The sequence below is a fragment of the Phodopus roborovskii genome, unplaced genomic scaffold, assembly GCF_943737965.1.
Source record: "Phodopus roborovskii unplaced genomic scaffold, PHOROB, whole genome shotgun sequence".
In the NCBI taxonomy this organism is placed as follows: Eukaryota; Metazoa; Chordata; class Mammalia; order Rodentia; family Cricetidae; genus Phodopus; species Phodopus roborovskii.
The window spans coordinates 36593220-36616642 of record NW_026126447.1 but is presented as its reverse complement, the minus strand read 5'-3'; the positions used below and the strand labels follow the sequence as shown (position 1 = coordinate 36616642).

Below are 23423 nucleotides of genomic sequence, written 5' to 3'. Positions count from 1 at the left end.
CAATGTACATAAAATAAAATTTAAAAAAATCTCATTCAGAACAAATAAAACATAAAAGTATATTCTCAAGACAACTAATTGAATGTAAAATATTATGTAACATTAGGAAATTGTTAATTTTGTTAAATACCACAGTATGATTATGCTAAAATAAATCCCATATCTAGAGCCATGTAATTAAATATTTACTAAAGAGATAACAACATATCTGGTTATTTGTTATTAAATATCCCAGAATATAAATAAATTAGACCATAGGGAAATAGGATGGAAAAGTGGACAATGTCAGCAATCATGCAGTCTAAGGTTAGTTACTCCTCTTCTGTGATACTGAAATTTTCTTTTTATGGCATCTTGCTATTTAGCCCACGTGAGCCTGGAACTCATAAACCTCTCACCTCTGCCCTCTCCATGCTGGAAGTACAGACAGGCACTACCGTGACCATCTTTAAAGTTACTTTTTCACAGAATGTGTTTTGAATGTAATTATTGAGCCTGTATTATAGAGAAGATACCATCAACATGATCATTAAATGTCCAATTTTCTTTTTATTTTAAATTGAAGAATCATAGAAATGCCATATCATAAATCTATAGGATTTGGTAGTTTCTGGCTCATGATTTTTCCCCTACCTCCCAATGTTTGGGACACTGAGAATGTAAAATGATGCCTTATATTTAACATGAGGATCTTGCTACTTTACACAGCTGCTACAGAATGCTTGGCAGAAAGACTGTAAAGGGGGCTTAGTTTCAAAAATCAGTCTATCATGGTGAGGAAGTCACAGTGGGGCACAGCAGCTTGTATCATGTCTGTCAGGAAGCAGAGAGAATACTTATGCCTGCTGGCCCTTTCTTTTTTTCTTGTGCTTTCTACCTGGGGTTCAGCCGATGGGATGATGCTACCACATTCCAATAAATCATCCCACCTTTTTTAATTCCCCTGTCAACAGCCAGGTGGTAATGGCACACACCTTTAATCCCAGTACTTCAGAGGCAAAGGCATGTGGATCTCTTGAGTTCAAGACCAGTCTGGTATACAGAGTAAATCCTAGGACAGCCAGGGCTACATTGAGAAACCTTGTCTTAAAAAAAAAAAAAAAAAAAAAAAAAAAAAAAAAACAAAAATCCAAACCCAAACCAAGACCAAACTAACCAACCAATGAAACCACAACAAACAAAACAAAACAAAAAAGAAATAAAAATAAAAATAAATAAAAGAAAGAAAGAAAGAAAAAAAGGAAGGAAAAAAGAAATATTCCTGTCAACACCTTCATAGACACACAGAGGAGCATTTTTCAATCCAATTATGTTGAGGATAAAGAATAACTATCACACATGGGCAGAAAGTAAATTGCACTTTCTATTTTTGAGCAAAACTTTCTAGAAGGATATATCAAACTAACTGGACCCTAGACTAAGCAGATAGGCTATGTAAATGTCAATTTCATATATATTAAAGATTATTAATACATTACTATAGTGGAATAATCTTTTTGTTCACTGTGAAGATGTGTCTTTGCCAATTTTTAAGAATCTAGAGGCACATGAGAGCCTGATCTAAGGCTGGTAGCTTTTGTGGCTAGACCAAAACAAAGTCTTCAAGATAGTGCAGGCAGATTGCCATGTCCCAAGCAGTGTGTTATTATCTCTCTCTCTCTCTCTTTTAATTAAATCTTTTTTTTTAAATTTTAGAACAATCTTTTCTCATTTTACATACCAATCCAAGTTCCCACTCCCTCCCCTCTCGTTGCTCTCCCCCACCTTCTCCCCCCATCCCATCCCTATCCACTCCTCAGAGAGGGTGAGGCTTCCCATGGGGAGTTAACAAAGTCACTTTGAGGCAGGACCAAGGCCCTCACGCCTATATCTAGAATGAGCAAGGTATCCCTCCAAAGAGAATGGGCTCCAAAAAGCCAGTTTAAGCACTAGGAATAAATCTTGGTTCCACTGCTAGTGGCCCCACGACTGCTGGAGCCACCCAACTGTCTGTCACCATGTTCAGAGGGCCCAGTTTGGTCCTATGCAGGTTCCCCCACTGTCTGTCCAAAGTCAGTGAGCTCCCACTAGGTTCAGGTCAGTTGTTTCTGTGGGTACCCTCAAAATGGTCTCTTGAGAAAATTAGGAGCATGGTGGGGTGGGGGAGAGGGAGAAGTAGAAGGAGGGGGAAGGAAGGGACTGGGGTGGGGAGAACATGAGGGAACTGGATGGTTGAGATGGAGGAAGGACAGAGGGAAAGCAAGGAAAGATGTCTTGATTGAGGGAGGCATTATGGTCCTATTAAGAAACCTGGCACTAAGGAAATTTCCAGGAATCCACAAAAATGGTCCTAACTAAGACCCTAAACATTAGTGGAGAGGGTACCTGAACTGGCAGTCCCCTATAATCAGATTGATGACTATCTGGATTATTATCATAGACCCTTCATCCAGCAACTGATGGAAGCAGATGCAAAGATCCACACTAAGCACTGGCCTGAGCTCCTAGAGTCCAGTTGATCAATCATTTTTAAGGGGAGAATTATCTAGTCTCTCTAAAAACAAATCACACAATTTGAAGAAGCAAATAGAAAATAGATAAAAAATGTGAAATTTCAGTATTATAGATGTATGTTGGATGGCTAATTTAGTTTTTAAAATTTTCTGAACTTGGAGATGGCTTGCTGTATCTGATGGTACCAGTGAAATCTAGTGTAGTATTTCAGTCTAGTACAGTGGCTTTCAACGTGTGAATCATGACCTCTTTGGGGACCATATGGCCTTTCACAAGGACTGTTTAAGATAATTGAAGAATGCAGATATTTATAGTATAATTCATAACAGTAGCAAAATTACAGTTATGAAGTAGCAACAAAAAGAATTTGATGGTTGAGGTTATCACAACATGAGGAACTGAATTAAAGAACAGCAGCATTAGGAAGGTTGAGGATCACTGGTCTAGTAGTATTCCTGTCACCCACACAAGCCATGCTTTAGGGTATTTGAAGGAAAATAATGGCAAAGGTACAATTGTAGGGAGTTAAAACAGCAACAGCTAGACCAGTGGTCAGAACTGAATAGTTTCCTGGGATATGAATTTTAGCTATTGGCTCTAAACAACTAAAACATCACTGCAAGATAATAAAATGGGATATATTGTATTTGCAATATTTTGGGTGAGATCTTCTAGGGCTACAAGTATATATAGGCATGTATAGAGCCATCTATATAGAGTGTTTTGTATTTCTGAGTAGGGTACAGCAAATACAGAATCATATATGAAGTACAGAGGGCAACAGAAGACTTAAAAGACCTTTCCATTTGTCTCACCCATGTGGCCTTCCATTTTCCCACTAATAAAGCTGCAACAGGAATGAAAATGGGTCTGATCTAGAAATAAAGATGTGAGAACTGGTCTCTGGATATGAATATATATTGACTCTCAGAGTACTGCATGATTTCAGTTGTGCTGAAGAGGAAGGAAGAGGACAAATTGGAACTTGATCTGAGTCTGCAGCTTTGCCTCTAACTTAAGTTTTCATCATCTATAAAATAACTTTCCTTGATGGCAAATTATTGTTTAAATGAACTTCTTAATCAAGAAAGTATTATTTATGTTTGGCATAAAACTCCAAGGATAGTGCAATAACAATGGCATTTTAATTGTTGGTGAATAGTCAGTGCAACATGCTTTAAGATCTCAGTTTATAGCTTTATGGAGCATCACAATTTAAAGACTCTTCAGCATCATCTACTCAGTTATCAGGACAACACAGACATAAACATGTGGCTCTAAAGCACAATAGCTATATGGTCTTCTTACCCACTTGAATAACCAATTAAAGGAATGGCCTTTAATTGGTCAAAAGTTCAGCCTTAAAAATAACTGGGGAGCTTTCTCAAATTGCCAGCTAGGTTGAGATTCTTAAGTGAGACTTCTTGTCAGCAAGAAAGGTGATCTGAAGAATGAACAAAAATAGCTTGAGTCCAACAGCTGTGATGTCTCTAATTTATAAACTGAGATCATCTCTCAACAGATTGCTGTGGTGTACACACAAGCATGAGTTTGTCAGTTTTATGTTTAGTAGTTATCAGAAAACAAAGTTTTGTTATACACCTTCCTTGTTCACTATTTACATATAAACAGTGTGACTTGAGACTTCATGTTTGAGGAATGTGACCATGAAATTCAATTGGCACGCACAGTGCCACAAATGTTTGACTAATCTTTAATAATTTATCCCCAACAGCAAATAATCCTTTTCCTGTGTGTTTTCAAATTACTTTTTTTCCATGGGCAAAACTGCAAGTATTCATAATGTTTTGAAATGTGTATGTAAGTGTTCAGGCAATGGCTAACTGGAACTAATTAAGTTTGACGATTCATACTTTTTCTGTAATTGGAAACAAATAATCTTCAGATATTTAAAGATAGGTCAACTCTAAATAATGGGGGACATTAAAGCAAGGAGAGAAGGATGAAAGGAGACGGAGGAAGAAATGGCTTGGTCATTAAATTACCTGCCCATCTCTAATACTCTGGTCATTATGATTTGATTTTCCTTTACTATTTTCTCACTTTCATCTCCAGGACACTTATTTCTTTAATTTTTGCTTTTATACCATTCTTGCTCCTCACAATATTTTTTATCACCTGTTTCACATTTACCAGAACATGTAACTCATTTTCATATTTCTTTACACTATTTTCCCCTTGTCCAGTCTCTCACATATGTGCCCATCACACACACACACACACACACACACACACACACACACACTCGACGAATGTGCTCGGAAGTGCAGATATATATTTAGGGCCGTGTCTGTTATTTATTGGGAAATTTTGTTCAAATAAAACCAAGAATGCTGGAGAGGGTGTCTTTCATCTATATAACACAACTGTCTATATAACTTCATGAAGAAAACAAGTTAAAAGCGAGGACATGACTGCTCCCAGGTATGGTGAATGTGGGGCTTGTCTTAAGTCAACTTGACACATAAACTAAGAGTTATCAGAAAGGAGGGAACCTCACCTGAGAAAATGCCTCCATAAGGCATTTTCTTAATTAGTGATTGTGGGTGGTGACATCCCTGGACAGGTGGTCCTGGTTTGTATAAAAAAGCAGGCTGCGCAAGCCATGGGAATCAGCACTCTTCCATGGCCTCTGCATCAGCTTCTGCCTCCAGGTTCCTGCTCTGTGTGAGTTCCCGCCATGACTTCGATGATGAACAATACTGTGGAAGTGTAAGCCAAATAGACACTTTGCTCCTCAACTTGCATTTTGGTCATCCCCGTCCCCCCCCCCCCCAGCAATAGGGGAAAAACCTAAGAGATAGTGGGAAAGGTTTATTGTAAATGAAAGCAGACAATAAGGGCAGAAGCAGAGGCAGAGATATCTGGGAGGGTCCAGAGTGAACAGGGCCATACTGAGCAGGGCCATGTGAGGAGAGAGGGGGAGGGACAGCAAAGGAAGAGCCTGGACTAGTGTAGCCAAAATGGCTGAGGTATATAGGGGCTAAATGAGCTGGGGAAAGTGGTAGCCCAGTCTCTGGGCCGCAGAGTTCAAGCTAGAGGGGGCGGGGTATGCGAGCCAGGAGGACCCTGCAAGGTGGGGATGGAGAGACACCGGGACAACCTGGCGTCCAGCAGCAGCACCTGTGATTCACAATAGGCACCCCAGTTAGCCGGTTGTCCCTGGTTTGAGACCTAGCAACAACACGATTAGGAACTGCAATACAAGCTCGAGTTACAAAATAATGGGGCGCTATCTGAAGAGGGTGCAGACTGGAACGTCCCCGGACAAACAAGCCTTGAGCGCAGGAGCATCCCAGTGGGTAGGCGAGGGCCGCCCACCCAGCGTCCACCGCTACCTGCCCCGGGCCAGCCTCACTGTCCGCACCCCCTGTCCCCCACTTCTCTGCAGGTTCTCCTTCCGTCTCGGTCGCGCTCAGATCGGTCCCTCCCACCCTCACTCCCGTGGGTTTCCCTCCGGGCGTCTCGGCTCTGCGCCCCACCGGCATCACCAGCCCCACCGCGCCCCGCGCCCCCGGCGTCCCCGTCCCGCCCCCTGGGCCCGCTGCACTGTGGGTAGGCGGCGGCGGCGGCGGCGGCGGCGGCGCTGAGGGCCGGCGGCCGAGGGAGGCCGGGCGCCGAACATGGCTGAGAAGCAGAAGCACGACGGGAGGGTGAAGATCGGGCATTACGTGCTGGGGGACACCCTGGGCGTCGGCACCTTCGGCAAAGTGAAGAGTGAGTGCAGCGACGCGGGCGGCGGGCGGGCGGCAGGTGGAGCGCCCGCGGGCGAGCCGGGGCCCCGGCACCTCGCGCAGCAGCCCGGGTGTCGCGTGTGGGTCGGGGGTGGGCCCGCGTTATGGGCTATGCCTCGGCGGTCCCTGTGAGCCTCCACTTCCTTCTCTACCCCTCAGCGCACTTGTCTGCAGAACTGTGCGGCTGGCCGAGTCCGAAGGGCCCTGAAGCATGGGGAGGATGGGGGAGTCGCCGCGCCGCGGATTGGGAGTGGGTCTCCCACCCGTGCCAGGTGCCCTGCGTGGAGCGTCATCTGTGGCCTCAGTTAATCCTTAAGGTGGCACGGTCGGGGTGTGGTTTTCACCTTAAAGGTGAGAGAACGCAAGCCCCAAGGCTCCAGCGACACGCCCAAGGTCACAGAGAATTGGCAGATTCAGGGTCTGAAGTCTAACATGTCCTCCAATTTTGGCCTTGCTATGAGGTCCCTGCCTTCTCCAGATTTTTTCTCTGTACCAGGCCTTTGATGGTGGAGTTGATTGGGGGGCATACGTAGAGCCAGGAGGTTGGGGGTTCCTCTGATGGTGTGTGAAACGCTGGAATGCTGTAGGTGGCCGTCCTACCCCCCCCCCCCATCTCTGCAGGTTGATTAGTGTGTAAAATGTTTGAGGAAGGCTTCTTGGGGTCAAGTTAGCAAAAACAATCCTTTGTAATGGAATTTGGGGCTGAAGAGGTCGGGTTTGCTTTAGGCATGTGTTCTTGCTGTTTATTGTTTTTGATGAAGGGGTTGCAATTGGGGTTTAGAAAACAGAGGGTACAACAGCAGCAGCAAAACAAAACAAACAAACAAAAAACCAGACTGCATTGGAAATTTCCCACTGTACTTTCTAGTTAAGTATTAAACTTTGCTTTGCTTTTTTATTAGTTAATAAGAGTCACATGGGGTTTGGTTACCTGTCCTCTTAACAGCTCTTGTTAAAAATACTTGGTAGCAAGTTGAGAATTAAAAGTGAAACATTAGCTTTTGGTTGTTGTTGAGTAAATGTTGGGTAAGCAGTCTAGAAATGTTATGCTGAGGTTTATTTTACATTTTAACCTCTAGTGAAACTTGGGTTAGAAGCAGGAGGGAGAGACACATCATTTCTCAAGGACTGGCTCCTGTTCTCTTGGTATATATTACACCCATTTGTATAAGGAGAAAACACTTACTGAGAGCTCTTAGTACACATGAGGCACTGTTCCAGGCAACAAACTTCTAGGAAAGAACAAAACCGGAGTTTTCCTGAAGTTTACTTTCTACCAAGACAATCGGAATACGTGTGTGAAGCTTGCGAATAGTGGAGGAAATGGCAGTTTTGTGAGGTTGGCAGATTATAATGAAGTGGTCACACGTGGCCTTCCTGAGTGGGTATGATTGTAAAGACCCAAACTATTTGTAAAATTCTCTGAAGCCTTTGAAGGCTGTGAAGTTGAGATGAAAGTAAGATGGGGTCTTGGAAGAAACAGGAGATGATCCAGCGATTAATGAATGGCCTTGGCAACATCTTTGTTGAGAACTGCTTTGTTATGACATTGCACAGTTAAACAGTTGCTTTGCCATTTAGGGTAAGTTATATAACTTAGCTCTATACCCTTTCACGCTCTGTTAAGTGCTTTCATTTGCCCAGCCCATTGTCCAAGGATAATTTAAAGCTTGTTTAGGTTATATTCTCTCACTGATTTCTAAGTGCCATCTTCCTAAAGTATAAATCTAACAGAAGGGACCTTTGACTTATGGGGAAAATACTTTCCCTGGAGAACCCTGGTGGAATGAGCAACTGGGTGGAGTTTTCCTGACACTATTTGATCTTCCCTAGAGCGACACTGTGGTGTGATAGTTACATTTAATTGTAGAATATTGTAGGAATGGAATCTTGATGAGGGATCAGTTAGATCACTTGGTTTGTGGGTGTGTCTGTGGGAATTGTCTAGGTTGTATTCATTGAAGCAAGAGGACCCGCACATTCTGGGCAACACCAATCCCTGAGTGTAGAGAGAGAACTGAGCATGAACAAGCATGCCTGCATGCATTCTCTCTCTGCTCTTGACTGAGGATGTGACTGCTTCAAGTTCCTGCCTTGACTTCCCAGAAATGGATGGAACCTGGAATTTTGAGCTCAAACAAACCCTTTCTCCACTGAGTTGTTTTTAGTCAGAGTGTTTTATGAGAGAAATTAAACTAGGGCATGTGCCTTGTAATCAGTCCAACTCTAGTTGTTCAGTTAATTCAAGGGACTGGTGGAAAAAAAAACAGCATGTGCATTTAAAAAAACATTTTTACTTATTTGACAATTTCATATAATTATATACAATGTGCCTTAATCATACCCCCCCCACACACACTCTCCCCTTCAACTCCCATCACTCACTGACACTTTTCCATTCCAATTTTATGTACTCCCTTTTTAAACCACGGAGTCCACATGGTGCTGCCAATCTGTGCACGGGTATAGGGCCAATCACTGGAGCATGGGCAACCTACCAGGAGTCACATCTGAAGAAAACTAGCCTCCAACCCCCAGCCCCACGAGCAGCTGTCAACTTCCAGTAGCTTCTCAGCTATGAGTGGGCCTTGATGTGCTCCTCCCTTATCTGATATATATATATATATATATATTAATGTTTTATAACATTATTGAAGTATGTTTTGCATATTAGAAAAGTCAATGATTGTAAATGCACAGTTTAACGGTTTTTAGTAATTTTTTCAAGTACAATTGTCATTGTAGCTTAGTTGTGAACATCTATTTTGCCCATTTATAGTTAATCCCATTCTGACCCATAACCCTGGATACCACTAGTCTATGCCTACTGTGTATAAAAAAATTTTTTCTGGAAATTTAGAATTGGCATCATTAAATGTGGAGTCTTTTATGTCTAGCTTTTTGAGCAGTGATTTTGAGGTTCCTAGCTAGCATAACATGTCACTCACCGATTTGTTCCTTTTTATTGTTGAGTAATCATCCATTGTATGTATGTGGCGGCACCCCCCCCCCCTTCCCACTCCTCATTCATCCACTAGCTGCTGGACATTGTCTTTAGTTAAAAGCTATTACAAATAGTGCCTTCATGAATATTCGCTTGCAAATCTGTGTGTGGATGTGTGTTGTTTCCCTGAGGAAATTCTTGGGAAAACATCTTAAAAGGAAGAAATATATAGTTCAGCTACATTTACGAGGTTTCAGTCCATGGTTACTTGATTCCATTTGTCCTGTGTTGTAATGAGGCAGAACATCATGTCAGGAAGTATATGAAGCAAAGAAACTTTACCTCATGAAAGACTGGCCCATCTCCTTTCTACTACCTCCCCCCCCCCCCAGTAAGAACATAGCAGGGTTAGTTTGTTGCTAAAGACAGAACTCTCATGGTCCATTCCCCTTCAGTAGTGTCACCAACTAGAGATTTTTGGGGAACGATTCATATCCAAACCTTAACAATAGGATGGGAATATATATATAATCTTGGGTAGGTATTTAGGAGTGGACTTGCTGGTTCCTATAATAGTTTAATTTTTTTTAACTTTTTGAGAAATTTTAATATCCTCACCAGTATTTTTCTCTTTATCAATACCTGTTATAGTTTGTCTGACTTGTTACAGTTATTCCACTGGACCTCATTGACATTTTAACTTTGCATTTCACTAGTGACCAATGGCATTGACCGTCTTTTCATTTATTCTTCCATATTTTCTTAAATGAAATATACATATTACTTGTCCTGGTTTTGGTGTTTGCTTGTTTTTGTTTTTGGAGACAAAGTCTCAGTATGTAGATATAGCTGTTCTAGAACTTGCTATGTAGACCAGGTTAGCCTCAAACTCCTAGAACTCCTAGAGATCTGCCTGCCCCTGCGTCCTGAGAACTGGGATTAAAGGTGTGCACCCCCCCATGCCTAGTTATTTGCTCTGTTTTTGTTTGGGGTGTACTATATATCGCTTGATAGGATTTCTCCTGTACAGTAACTTACATTGAAATTTGATTCCTGTACTGCGTTGAAGGTGGTGGGACCCTTATGAAGCAATTAGGTCTTTAAGAGGAATCAGTGCTTTTCTTTAGTGGGTTGAGTAATGGTGGGATAGAGTGTGGTTATAAAGCAACTTTGCCCTTTGTGGTTTGTGGCTTTTCCATGCACTTGCTTGTCCTGCTTTTCTGCTGTGAGGTCACATACCATGAAGTTGTTCCCAGAAACTGACTAGATGCTGGCACCATGCTCATAGACTTCCCAACTTCTATTGCCACTAGCCAAAATAAACTTCTTCACTTAATAAATTACCTCCTCCCAAATATGCTATGTACCAGTAGAAGACAAGCTAAGACAAGTTGCTCATCAACTTTTAAGCTGAATTAAAAGGATTTTTTTTTTTTTTTTTTTTTTTTTTTTTAGAAATAGGCATTTGCTACAAGTCATTTGCTGAGTATGTATTGCAAATAAAATTTTCTGCTTTGTAGGACTTTCCCTCCCTTCTTCCCTCCCCCTTCACTTTCTTTCATTTGATAGGAACTTATTTATCCCAGACTGCCATCAAACTCAGTAAGTTGCCAAGCCTGGCTTAGAGTTTCTGATCCTCCTGTGTCTACTTCCTAAATGATAGGATTAAAATCAAGCACCAGCATGCCCTATTTACGAGGTTCTCAGGCATGCTAGGCAAGTACTTTATCAACTGAACTACAGCTTCAGTCTGATTTTTCATATTTTTAGTTTTTTTTAATATAAAAATTCTGAAGCTTTCAAGACCAGCCTGGTCTACATAGTGAGTTCTGGGGAGGGGGGAAGAGGGGAGGATGGGAATCAAATATATGATACCATAGTTGAAAAAACTCTTTGCCTAGGAAGTCTGAAAGATTTGTGGCTTATATTTTCTCATGAATATTTGATTGTTCTCACTTTTACATGTAGTTCTATGATATATTTTGAGTTCATTCCTGAGTATGGTTGACCTTGACCATGTGGTTAACCACTTGTCTCAATGTGTATTGTTGAAAGCTCATACATTTTTAATTGTTCTAGATTTAGATTTTATTAAATTAATTTCTACTATAAAGCCTTAGTAGTGGATTGTTTAATTTTATGTTACAATAAAGATGTGGAATAGAGGAGTGAGGAGCATTTTATTTACTTTCATAACTGTTCTGCTATTTAAATTTAATTTTAATTGTTGTATAAATTTATTGATCAGTTAAGTTTAATAAAAAAATAACAGTATAGCTTTTATATAATAGCACAGCTTCAAATTACTTTTAAAAAGCTTATAAAGTCTTAATTGCAAATAAGTAATTAAAAACTTATTTAAAGTGAACTAAATTGAATTTTCTCCTTAATTGGGCTATAATTTTGCTGTTTCTAGACTGTGTCCTGGAAACAGATTATATGAGTTGACAAAGTTGAAAAAGTAGTGTTTTTAATTTTTTAAAAATTTCCTCTAAAGGAACATGGTATGTACTCGCTCATATATGGATTTTAGACATAGAGCAAAGGATCACCAGCCTTATAATTCACACCACCAGAGGAACTAGGATACAAGGAGGATTCTAAGAGATTCATATAAGGTCCTTCACAGAAGGGAGGGACAAGTTCTCCAGAGCACATGGGAAGTGGGGGGCAGTGAATAGAGAGAGAACTAGGGGAAAGAGAAGAGGAGGAATAGATGAGAGAGAGAGACACACAGAGAGAAAACATAAAAGAGGGAGCCATTATAGGCTTGAAGAGAAAATTGAACCTAAAGAAATGTCCAGAGACCTACCCCAACTAACAATTTGAGCAACAGTGGAAAGGCTACCTTAAATGCCCTTCCCTGATAATGAGATTGACAACTAACTTATTCACCATCATGGAGCTCTCATCTAGTAGCTGATGGAGAAGCAGACACCCACAGCTAAATACTGAGCTGAACTAGAATCCAGATGCAGAGAGGGAGGACAAGACCAGGCTGCAGAAACACATAGAGACAGGGGACCTGAACAAGGAGGAGCTAATGGGCCCCAAGACTGATAGCTTGGAATCCAGCATGGGACTGACTCAGACCCTCTGAATATGGGTCTCAGCCAGAAGGCCTGAGCAATCTAAGGGACCTCAGACAGTGGAACCAGGATGTATTCCTGGTGCACAAAAGGACCTTGCGGGCTCATCCCTCATGGAGGGATACTCTCTTAACCTAGAGACAGAGAAGTCCTAGTCCCTACTCCAAATGTCTTGACAGATTTAGATGACCCCTCCTGGAGGGCATCACCCTACATGTAGAGTGGGGAGTGGATGGGAGGGGAGGGTGGTCAGGGTGAATATGAGGGAGGAGAGAGGGAAAGAGGGAGGGAGAGGAAACTGGGATCGATATGTAAAATAAAAATAAAAATAAAAATAAATTAATAATAATAATTAAAAAAAACCATGAGCCACTTGAAGAAAAAAAAAATTTCCTCTAAAAACCTGGTGATGGTGCACACACCTTTAGTCCCAGCACTCAGGAGGCAGAGGCAGGTGCATCTCTGACTTCAAGACCAGTCTGGTCTACAAGAGCTAGTTCCAGGACAGGTTCCAAAGCCACAGAGAAACCCTGTCTCAACAAACAAACAAACAAAAATTTCCTCTATGATGGTTTGAAGCCACACCCATTCTGGGTAGGATAGAGCTATTATTTGGAACTCTTGTAGTTAGACCTGCTCTGTTCTTCTCTAACTCATCTAAAGTTGGTAGAACTAAAATAGATCTTTTGTATATGGTTTACAAACACTGGCTGAAAGACATTTATATTTATATTGCCAATTGTTCCTTTAAAAAGGAGCCCTTGTTTTCAAGGTGAAGACCACTAGGCATTGCTTATGAGAGAACTGTCTGTTGTATTTGTGCAGCAGCAGATGCTTTGCAGTTGCATCGGTGTCTTCTAGTCAGCAAAGGGTCACCAAGAACATTAGGTTTCCTGCTTTTCAAGTAGTTATCCATGAGGCCTGACTTTTGAGAAATTAAGTAAATATGTCACAAGTTCCCCATTTATTTTTGAGATGGAATGTTTCAAAATGTGAACAAAAGTTCTAAATGGCCAGTTGAAAGATTACAAGTTATACTCATGTTTTTCTTGATTTATTTATTTTTTATTGATTGATAGTCTGAAAGCCCTGAATGGTTTGATCTCTGTCCTTGTTGTCTTTCTGTTCTAATAGAGAACACATACAACTTATAAGGACCTTGACAAACTGGTTATTAATCTAACTTGGAAAAGAAATTGATTTGCATTGCTTGTATTTAATTGCTGACCTTGGTATAATAGAAATGGAATTACTTGAGAATAGAGCAGAAATGTAGATAGGTCAGATGTAAGAAAAGGGAAGCTCAACTAGTTATGGCTGCGCATGGGCCTTTATCCCAGCCCTCAGGCTGAGATGAGAGGATCATGGGTGCCAGTCCAGCTTTGGCTGCACAGTGCCTGCCTCAAAAATAAAACAACAGAGGGATGTACATGTGTAATTTTTCAGTGCTGAAAGTCACAATCTTAAGTTTTTAAAAACTATTTTCTAATTACTATGCTATGTACACTTGAGCTTATTGTTCTCCAGAGTAGTTTCTGTGCTAGATAGCTGCTGGACATGTCTGCAGACGTGTTTCTTGCACACCCTCTGCGGTGTACAGACGCTGGGGTGTGATGACCTAGTGAGGAATTTGGCCTGTCATAAGCCAGGTCTGGCATATGCCCAGCTCATGTGTTCCTTACACAGTTGTGAGAAGTACATGAAAATAGAATTCTGAGGATGGAACTTTATTTGATGAGAGGAATTTGTGAATAAATATGTTCAGCAGTTCCTAGTTGTGTGGACACTGCTCACTTTTCTCCCTCTCCCACTCCCAAGGCAAGTTTGAAGGCCTGTTGTGTACATCTCACGTTGTGCCCCAGATTCCCCGAGGAGATCAGAACGGTTCCATGGACTCTGTCATGGTCTTGTGCTGAGGCAGCAATGGTTTCCCTCATTTTTGTTGTTGTCACTGCTTCCATAAAAACAGGCCACAATGTTCACTTATCTTGTGGTTCACGGCAGCTTTGGTAATGCTTTGTATAGTAAAACCACTCAAGGTTCCTGTGGCTACCTTAACAATAAGGAAAATATTTTACAGAAAAACAATCTTTTGAAGTCAAATAAGTAATTTAATTTGATCTAGCAGAAAGATCTAATCTCAAATCCTTTATGAGATAATTAGTAAGTGGGTACCAATGTTGAGTGTTCTATAACAATGAGAGTAAACCATAGCATATTTAGATCCAAATATGAGAGAAAGTTAGTGAATCAGGTCTGTACTTTTCTATTTAAGCAAACAAGATGAATATGCAAAGCGATGTTTATTTTGATGTGTGGTAAACCACCTTATTTTTAGCATGGTGCTAGTGAGGAAGGAATTTCAGGCAGTTTTTATCTCTGCTAATAATAGACACTTTCTTCCTTGCTTCAAGGGAGCAGTGTCCTTGCTTAAGCAGAGACCTGTTTAATAGTTCTCGCCTCTGATGGATTTTCCTTTGTTTCTCTTGTGGTGCCTTTGCTTTTAAAGTATTAAAAACTCTTTCTTTCAGTGAATCATTCTTAGGTTTTTAAAATCAGCCTTTTATGTGGTCAAAAACACTAACAAAATTTGCATCTCTTATTCCAAATGTTACTGTGCTTAGTTATTAAAATATTTTTGCTCTTTGGGCTTTTGTCATGAGCACTGTGTTTTCATTCAGTACTGCTGTTTTTTTTTTTTTCTAAATTGTAAATTATCTATAAACCAATTAAATATAGTTGCCACAATGGGAAAATAATGAAATTGAATGTTTACATACACCCCCAATTCTTGTTTTCTAAAAATCTTTATTTGTACAGTTCTATTATTGTGCATTGTTTTTGTTTTTCTTCTTTACTGTGTTTGAGTTTGTGCTGTTTGGGATTCTAGAACTGATTTTGCTTCTCCCAATGTAATCAGTGCAATAATGCCACCAGTATATATTAATGGATTTGCTGTGCTTAATTATTGAATTTCAAGCACAAATAGTATTATTGTTAATGTGGCTACAGACACTACTTCAAACAGCTGACTTACTAATTTCAATGAAATGAGAATGTCAACATAATTTGCTTCAATGATTCTTGTTTTCTATTTAGTTACTTCTTAAGTTACTATGATGTAATGAGCCCATCTTCTCCCAGATTCATACCAGTCCTCTATTCACAGCCTCTTTCAGTGCCCTGTGAATTGTTAGATAATCTCACAGCTGTATTACATACTATCAGTTGATTTCAGTAAAAAAATTGACTTTGTTTTTCAGAGTACCTTTTGTGATTAAGATGAAATGTGTTATGGATGGTATATTGCTGCTGAATAACTGTTCTCAAAGAAGTTAGGTATGATCAGGAAGGGGATGCTCTGCCTACACTTGAGTTGCCTTAAAGATTTATTTTTATTTGTAGTCGTATGTATGTGTGTGTCTGTGTCTGTGTCTGTGAGTGCAGGTGATAGCATAGGCCAAAGGTGTTGGAAACCCCCCCCCCCCCCCACTGCAGCCGGAGGTATAAGCAGTTGTGACCTGCCTGACATAGGTGCTGGGAATTGAACTCATGTCTTCTGGATGAACAGTAGATTCTCTTAATGAGTAAGCCATCTCTCCAGCCCATACAGTTGAATTTTTATAAGTTATTTTGTCATGAACTCAGATCTAATAAGAGTTGCCATTTAGAATGTCAAAAAGCTAGATGAAATAATTAGTAGAAAAACCATAGAATCAGAATTTTAACTTAATAGAATGTTTGGATTGCTAGAAACCAGAAAATTGCAATTTAATAGGGGTAAGTGTCAAATCTAGCTCTTAGGTTAAAACCCAAACCAAAACACAGGTGATACATAAATAATGGAACAATTCATAGTAGCTCCAAAGACTTAAGAGTTTTAGGTGACCACAAAAACTTAAGAACTACATGTTATGGGTGCTTACATGATAAAATTGTTGCCAGGTGGAAAGTAGATGTACAGAGAAAATATTAGTCAGTCATTGTAGAAGTAGTTTTGTTTTATTATACTTTAAGTCAAATTTGGGATAATAGATTCAGTTCTTGGTGTTACAGCTTGGAAAAAAAATACAGCCAATTGTGATTTACCCTGACAGTAAGCTTTATCTTTAGGGGAACTCCACAAGTGTGCTCTCTTAGAGGAAATGTGATGGTTTTCACACTGTGAAAAAAAAACAAAAAAACAAAAAAAAAACAACAACAAAAAAAAAAAAAAAAAAACAGGTGTGCCTGTCTTTAAGCAGCTAAAGTACCATCATCTGGAAGAAAAAGAGTCACCATAACCAGTGATGCCTTGGAGACTGATTCAAGGAAGTGCATTATAAGCCACAATTAGATCCATTTCCAGGCACCCATACCATGCACCAGTGAGATTTCTGTTGTTGACCCATTTACCTGGTGTAGATCATGGTCCAGCAGCATTCTTACTGCAGCCTGCCTAGTTTACATGGGAGGTAGGCATCGCTGCCCTATGGTGATGTGCTTGATGGCTTTCTCATTCTGTTATTGTGCACACATTTCCCTAGTGTTATTGACAACTATCCTGGCTATAACTTGTGTGAAATCAACTTTCTAGTTAAGATCAGCTAGGAAAACAGGAGGAGTAACCCCAAATAACTTCACAACCATCTGTTTTAAAGGCCACCAGAATACTTTCAAGGAAACCCTCTGAGAGGAAATATGATATTTTGAGTGGTCTGCTAATTTTTGAGGATGATGAATGTGAGACATCACACAGAACAATAGCCAGAAGACAGAGGAAGTAAGGAGTTCTAGTTCTGAGGATAAAATGCAGTTAAGTTTTTCAGAGCTAGTCCTTGGTAAGCATGTGAGTTTATGATTGCAATACTTGGAAGATTAAAAAAAATACTGTTTATGGTCATCTTAATCCCAGAATGACTAAGAATATTTACTTCATGTCTCTTCTAAAGGGAAAGAAAATCAAGTGGGGTCTCTACAGATGTTCATAAACAACATTCAACGTCCTAGGAGAGGTCTGTGATAACAGGACAAGATGTGAAAGTGATTCAGATTTTAAAGTTATCAGATGTGAACTTTAACTTAATCATATGCTCAAGATCAGGTTGGTTCCCCCCCCCCCCACAGTAGTAATGGACAAAGGAAATTTGTAGACCTGAAAAATGCAGTCATCAAAATAGAACTTTCTAGATGTCTTAACAGATTAGATTCTACTGAAAAGATCAGTTCACTGAATGATAGATCAATAGAAAACATCCAGATTGGACCATAGAGAGACAAAGGATCGAAAGAATGCATAAGACACAAATTGGAACACAGTTAAAGTGCACTAAATTTATTATTGGAACCTCTACAGAGAAAGTTCATTGTGGGATATGTGTGAATAGAAAAATAAACTTAGTTTTTGTTTTTTTAAGTGAAAAATTTTAATTATATGTGTGTGTATATCTCTGTGTAGGGGCTTGTGGTATATGGATGCATTATACACAGAATATACCAATGTGTTCTAAAGCCTTTGAATTATTTGAGAAAAATAAAACTTCAAATTTGTGTTCGACATTAGTGAGTCGAGGATGCATATTATAAGCTCAGGGGTAATCATTAAAATGAAACCTAAGGGCTCTTGAGGTGAAAACTAATTTTGTGTTTCTGATTTTGCAGAGAACTTTAAATCATCCCATAACTCATTATAAGAGATTTTATGGAACTTGAAATTATATTTATTCAGTATATTAAAAGAAAACCCATATTTGCAGTTAGAGGTGATTCATGGAACTGGAAAGGAAAAGGGAAATGAAGCCTGTAGAGTGAGAGCTGCAGGAGGAAACAGACACAGGCCTGGAGCTGGAAAAACATGAGTAGGTGTGGTTAGTGACTGCTGGTCATGCTCCTGGCAGGGTCTGATTTCCTCCGTCGCAGGGGCAGTCAGAAAAGTTTAGACCTTTTATCCATGACCTAAATGCTAGTTTATCTTCTAGCATTTAAAAATAACCTCATCTATATTGATGAATTTTTTTTCTGATTATATCTTACCTTAAGTGATTATGTAAACATTAAACTAATTTTCTTATGGAATCTGGGGTTGACTTAAGTTTTAAAGAAATATTTTTAAGTTACAGTCTAAAGCCAGAATAAATAAAAAATTTAAAAAATAAAGCAGAAGCTGGGTGTGGTGGCACACACTTTTAATCCTAGCACCCAGGAGGCAAAGGCAGATAGGTAGGTCTCTTGTGAGTTTGAGGCCAGCCTGGTCTACCTAGTGAGTTCCAGGACAGCCAGGGCCACATAATGAGACCCTATCTTAACCTCCCCTCTCATTAGAAATCAATATATCTTGAGGTTAAAGATTTAAGTAAGAGTTTTTAATTTTAAGAAATAAAACCCTCAGGCCTTTCCTGATAGATTTAAAATAGCCTGCTTTCTCTGCCTCTTGCCTATCTTTATGTGCCTTATTTTCTTAATTTATTGCACTTGAACCAACATTGTTCCATATACTTTATTATACTCTCCACAAAAAATCCAAATTCTACTTATCTTTAGCATTCAAGGCAATTCTTTACACACTTCAATAAAACAATACTTACTGAAAGAATGAAAATAAATCCCCACACTCACATGGTCTTTTGGGATATGTGAACTCACCCGTTCAGTACTGAATATATGCTATATGTGTTGTTATGGGGCTATCAAGGTAATTTTAGCCAGGTTTTATTTCTCCAATTTCAACTTGTTTGTCTGATTTCACAACAAAGGACACAGCTCTATCCCTGCCCTATTCTTTGGAGTAGTAAGTGGTTCTTTTTGATGACTCTCATCCTTACATCACAGCTTCATGTATCATGTCATGCTGCAATAAGGTGATAAGATGCAAGTGTGATAAGCATGCACACGTGACAAGGACACTTAATGTGTGACAAGAATCATTGGTGACCAAGGGGTAAACTAGGCTTGAGTTTGTGTTTAGGCTTTGGGCACACAATCTTGTCTATGTTGGTAAATCTTTTCAAGTTGATGGGATTTAAAATTATTGTGGGAACAATTCTCTGGGATTTTAAAAATTAGGTGGAGGTGAAATGTCCCACACTAAACATAGGCATAGGTTGCTGAGTTGAAGTATTCAATCTTTGTGTGAATACAATGTGACTAGCTGCTATAAGTTCCCCCTGCCATGACTTCCCTGTCACGATGAACTATAAGCCCCTTGTTCTTTAAGTTGCTTTCCTTGGGAGTTTGGTCATAATAATAAGGAAAGTTAACTAAAACATATAATTGGTACCCAGGAGCAGGTGGTTTTCAGATCTTTGAAACTGGTTTGCGTAAGAACTATAGAGAGTTTGCGCTGTGGGCTACAAATGCCCTGAAATGCTCTAGGCAGAACTTAGTGGAATATTCTGTTGGGATCTTGGAGACAAGATGCAATACATGTAGACAAAAGAGGCCTAGCTCATAAGATGTCAGAGGTGAACAAGGACTCTTATCTGGAACTTGGTTAGGGACCATTCATACAGTACTCTGGCAAATGATTCTGGCTGTATTGCCCCTATTTCCTGAGAACCTGAGTGAGGCTGAATGTAATGGACCAGTTTGTTTGACAGAGGAAATTTCAAGGTAGAATTGCATTCAGCCTGTGTTATGGTTGCTGCTCATTAGTTTACTCCAAGTCTACAGTGAGAAAGAGCAAAAAGTTGCCCAGAACGATAAGAAAACTGAAGTTTGAGGAGGAAATGTGTGTGAATTAAGTGTCAGGTTTCAGACAAGGACAGTGTTGATGATAAAAACAAAACAAAACAAACAAAAACAAAAACAAACAAACAAACAAACAAAACCCAATCTGGGTGGACAGTGGTGGCGCATGCCTTTAACCCCAGTGGAGATAGGTAGACCTCTGAATTCTGAGTTTGAGGCCAGCTTGGTCTACAGATCCACGCCCAAGACAGCTAGAGCTACACAGAGAACTTTGTCTTGAAAAACAAAAACAAAAAACCCAACAACAAGACAAGACAAACAAACAAAAACCACACCAAAACAAACAAAAACCCAAACATCTGTAATTGTTAGAGAGATTAGTGCCATGATAGAGGAATCTGGCACTCAGCACTGGACAACAGGAAGGGTACTCTGAAACCAGACTTCATAGAAGGCTTCATCTTAGGAAAATTCAAATTCGTTTAAAAGGAAGAAGCCTAAACTAAGAATGATCCACCCCGCCTGCACCTGTTGCACTGACCACCCCCGTTTGGGCATGGGCACAGGTGTGGACATGTCGGGGAAGGCTAGGTCTGGGATGCCAGACCCCAGCAGCTCTTTTGCTTCCTGGTTGGGTTGTGGAGAGTATCCAGGTAGCATCTGTGGAGCGGGGGAACCCATGGCGGTCATCTGTTTCATGTGTAAGTGAATTCTCCCCAAATAAACCTCACTTAACCTATACTGAGTCCAGTGAATCTTAATTTCCACACTTTAGGGTTCCCCTGATCAAAAACAATTTCCTAGGAAAATATTTCCCCAGAGTCAGCATGCATCAGCCAGTAAGTACAACTATGGTCCAAGAGGTCAGGCTCCATTCCAAACTGCTGCAAAACTTGGCAGCATTGTCCACACCATACTGGTTTAATGCATATGAAATGCAAAATTGAGGAGGTTGTGGAGTCTGTACCACAGTTCCAGAGATCTACTAAGGCCAGGCAATGTGTGCCAGGATCAGAATTCCTGTATTGTGTACTTCAGGCAGCAGAGCTAAGGGATGGGGCCATCCAAACTCCTTGGAGCCCAAATGATCCCACTTAGACTCCTCCCTCCTCTCCCCAAGCCAGAGTGGAGCTACAGGACTTGGTGTTTACCCTAATGAAAGTCAAGTCCTTTCTTGCTGTGCCCTAGAGCTCTTTTCCAATGGTGATGTTTATTTTTTGCTTTTGTGTATTGTAAGAATGTAACTTTTTTGATTTTTATAGTGGCTCCCAATTATGAGATCATCTCCAGTCCCAACAGAAGCTTGGATTTGGGAATTTTAAACAGTGTGGCAATGGGTAAAGATTATGGGGACTTGTGAAATTAGGTTGGATACATTATGCATTGCCAGTGGCCTATGAGTCTGAGGACGGGTGGAAGCTTAAACTGCTGTTTATGTGTCAGATTGGCAACAAGTGAGGTTGTGGTGACTAGTCTTGTTAGGATTTAGAATTACCATGAAAACAAAGTTCTGAATATGTCAGTGAGGTATTTTCTAGACTAGCTTAATTGAGGTAAGAAAACTAAATGTGGCCAGCACCACTTCATAGCCTAGGGTCCTGGACTGCATAAAGAGGAGAGAGATGGAGCTACAGCATTCATTCTCTGCTTTGTCACCTCAGATGCAGTTTGACCAGACACCTTGAGGTCCTGCAACTATGACTTCCTTACTGTATTAGTCTGTGTTCTTGAACCATGAGCTAAAATAAGCTCTTGCTATTTGAGTTGCTTTTGTTAGGTATTTTGTCACAGCAGTGATGAAAGTAATTAATGAGATGCCATCCTCAGATGTTCTCTTAATTCCTAGTGTCCTCTCTAACTTAGACATGATGCCATCTACCGTCTGAGTCCACAGTATTAAATATGCCCCCACAGCTCTCAGTATGATGGTACTTAGTCATGGGACAAAAATAAAACTTCCACATTAAAACTATCTTCAGAGAATTTAAGGACTTTGTAAAAAGGAAATTTGGAGGAAATCAGTGAGACTGTTTGGTTTCATCATGGGCAAAGAAGAAAGGAGCCTTGTGTTATTTTGGCAGGAGTATGGTGATGGTAGGAGTTAGAACATATGCACTTCAGATCACTCCTGACTCCCAGAATTAAAGTTCTGAATATGCAGGAGTAAAGGCCAACAAACTGGGCCAACTTCTGCACCAAGTTCCAACTTGCTGATAGATTTAGTAACCTTTGGCTTGGCATAGGTTAGGTATTGGTTCAGTAGCCTAGATTTTTTTGTTTTTATTTTTTATTATTTGATCAGAATCTCATTGCATATCCCTGTTTGGCCAAAACTATGTAGACAAAACTTAGGGTAATCCTCCTGCCTCTGCCTCTAGGAAGCCAGGCATGCACCATTATGTCCAGGGTCTCCCTCCAATAGTTCTCAGTTACTTTAAAATTATATACCCTGCCTTAGTTACTTGTTCCTCTGGTAAAATACCTTGAGAAAAGGAAGTGTAAGGAAGAAAAATTTATTTTGACTTAGTTCCACTGTGGAGGTGAAGTGATGGCAGCAGTCAGAAGCAGAACACATTGTATCTACATTGCATCAGGAAAGAGTGAACCGGAAGTAATGCTGTGTAATAAAATAAAACCTCAAGGCCCACCTCCAATGACTTAACTTCCTCTAGAAAAATCCCAGCTCCTAAAGATTCCACAACCTTCCTAATAGTACCACCACCAAGTGTTCAAGCATGTGAGTCTATGGGAAATATTTCTCATTCAAGCCACAACACCCTCTATTCCAGAAAGATCCTCATCGTTCTGGTCATTCTTTACATGAGTACTGGTAGTATAAACTACAGAAATGACTGGCATCCCAGGAGCTCCCCTTGGTCAATGTCTCCATTCTTTGTTCCCACTGAAAGGTCGTCCCCGCCATGTATAACCCTTTTTAGAAACAAAATCTTTTTTACCTCACTTGTTTCACCTGAGATTATGTTTGGGAGCTTTTTGTCTGTAGTTGCGTATAATTATAATTGGTTCAGTCTCATTGCTGCACAGTATTACATGAAGTCTGTACTAATTTGTTAATAGACATTTGGAAAGTTTTAGTGTTTTGATTATTATGAATAATGCTGCTTTAAACATTCTGTGTTTTAGCCATTTATGCCATTTTTACCATTTTAGAAAGACATAAATTTAAAATTCATTTACATCATTATAGAAATAGATTTTTTTTCTGCCCTATTTTAAATTTTGTCTTTAATCCCATCTTACAGGGTTTAGTTTGATATTCTAATACATGTGGATCTAATTCAGTCTCCTGCATCCATCCTTCCCAGTCTCTCTTAATTACTTCTCTACATTTGACCATGTTATTTCAGCTTCCACATATGAGGAAGAATATGTGATAGGTGTCTGTTTTCCCTGGTTTATTTCACACCCTCTTACTGTAAATGACAGGGTTTCAGTGATCTTTATGGTTTCATTGTA

The 23423-nt window shown here is 40.0% G+C and overlaps 1 protein-coding gene across 1 annotated transcript in view; it reads left to right on the top strand.

The window, feature by feature from the left end:
• Positions 1-6056: 6056 nt before the first annotated feature.
• The window catches only part of Prkaa2 (protein kinase AMP-activated catalytic subunit alpha 2), a 54591-nt gene continuing 37224 nt past the window's right edge, over positions 6057-23423 (top strand). Inside the window, exon 1 of the mRNA XM_051188290.1 lies at positions 6057-6231. Within this exon, the coding sequence (XP_051044247.1) occupies positions 6138-6231 (94 nt within the window). The 5' untranslated portion in view covers positions 6057-6137. The remainder of the gene's footprint in view (positions 6232-23423) is intronic.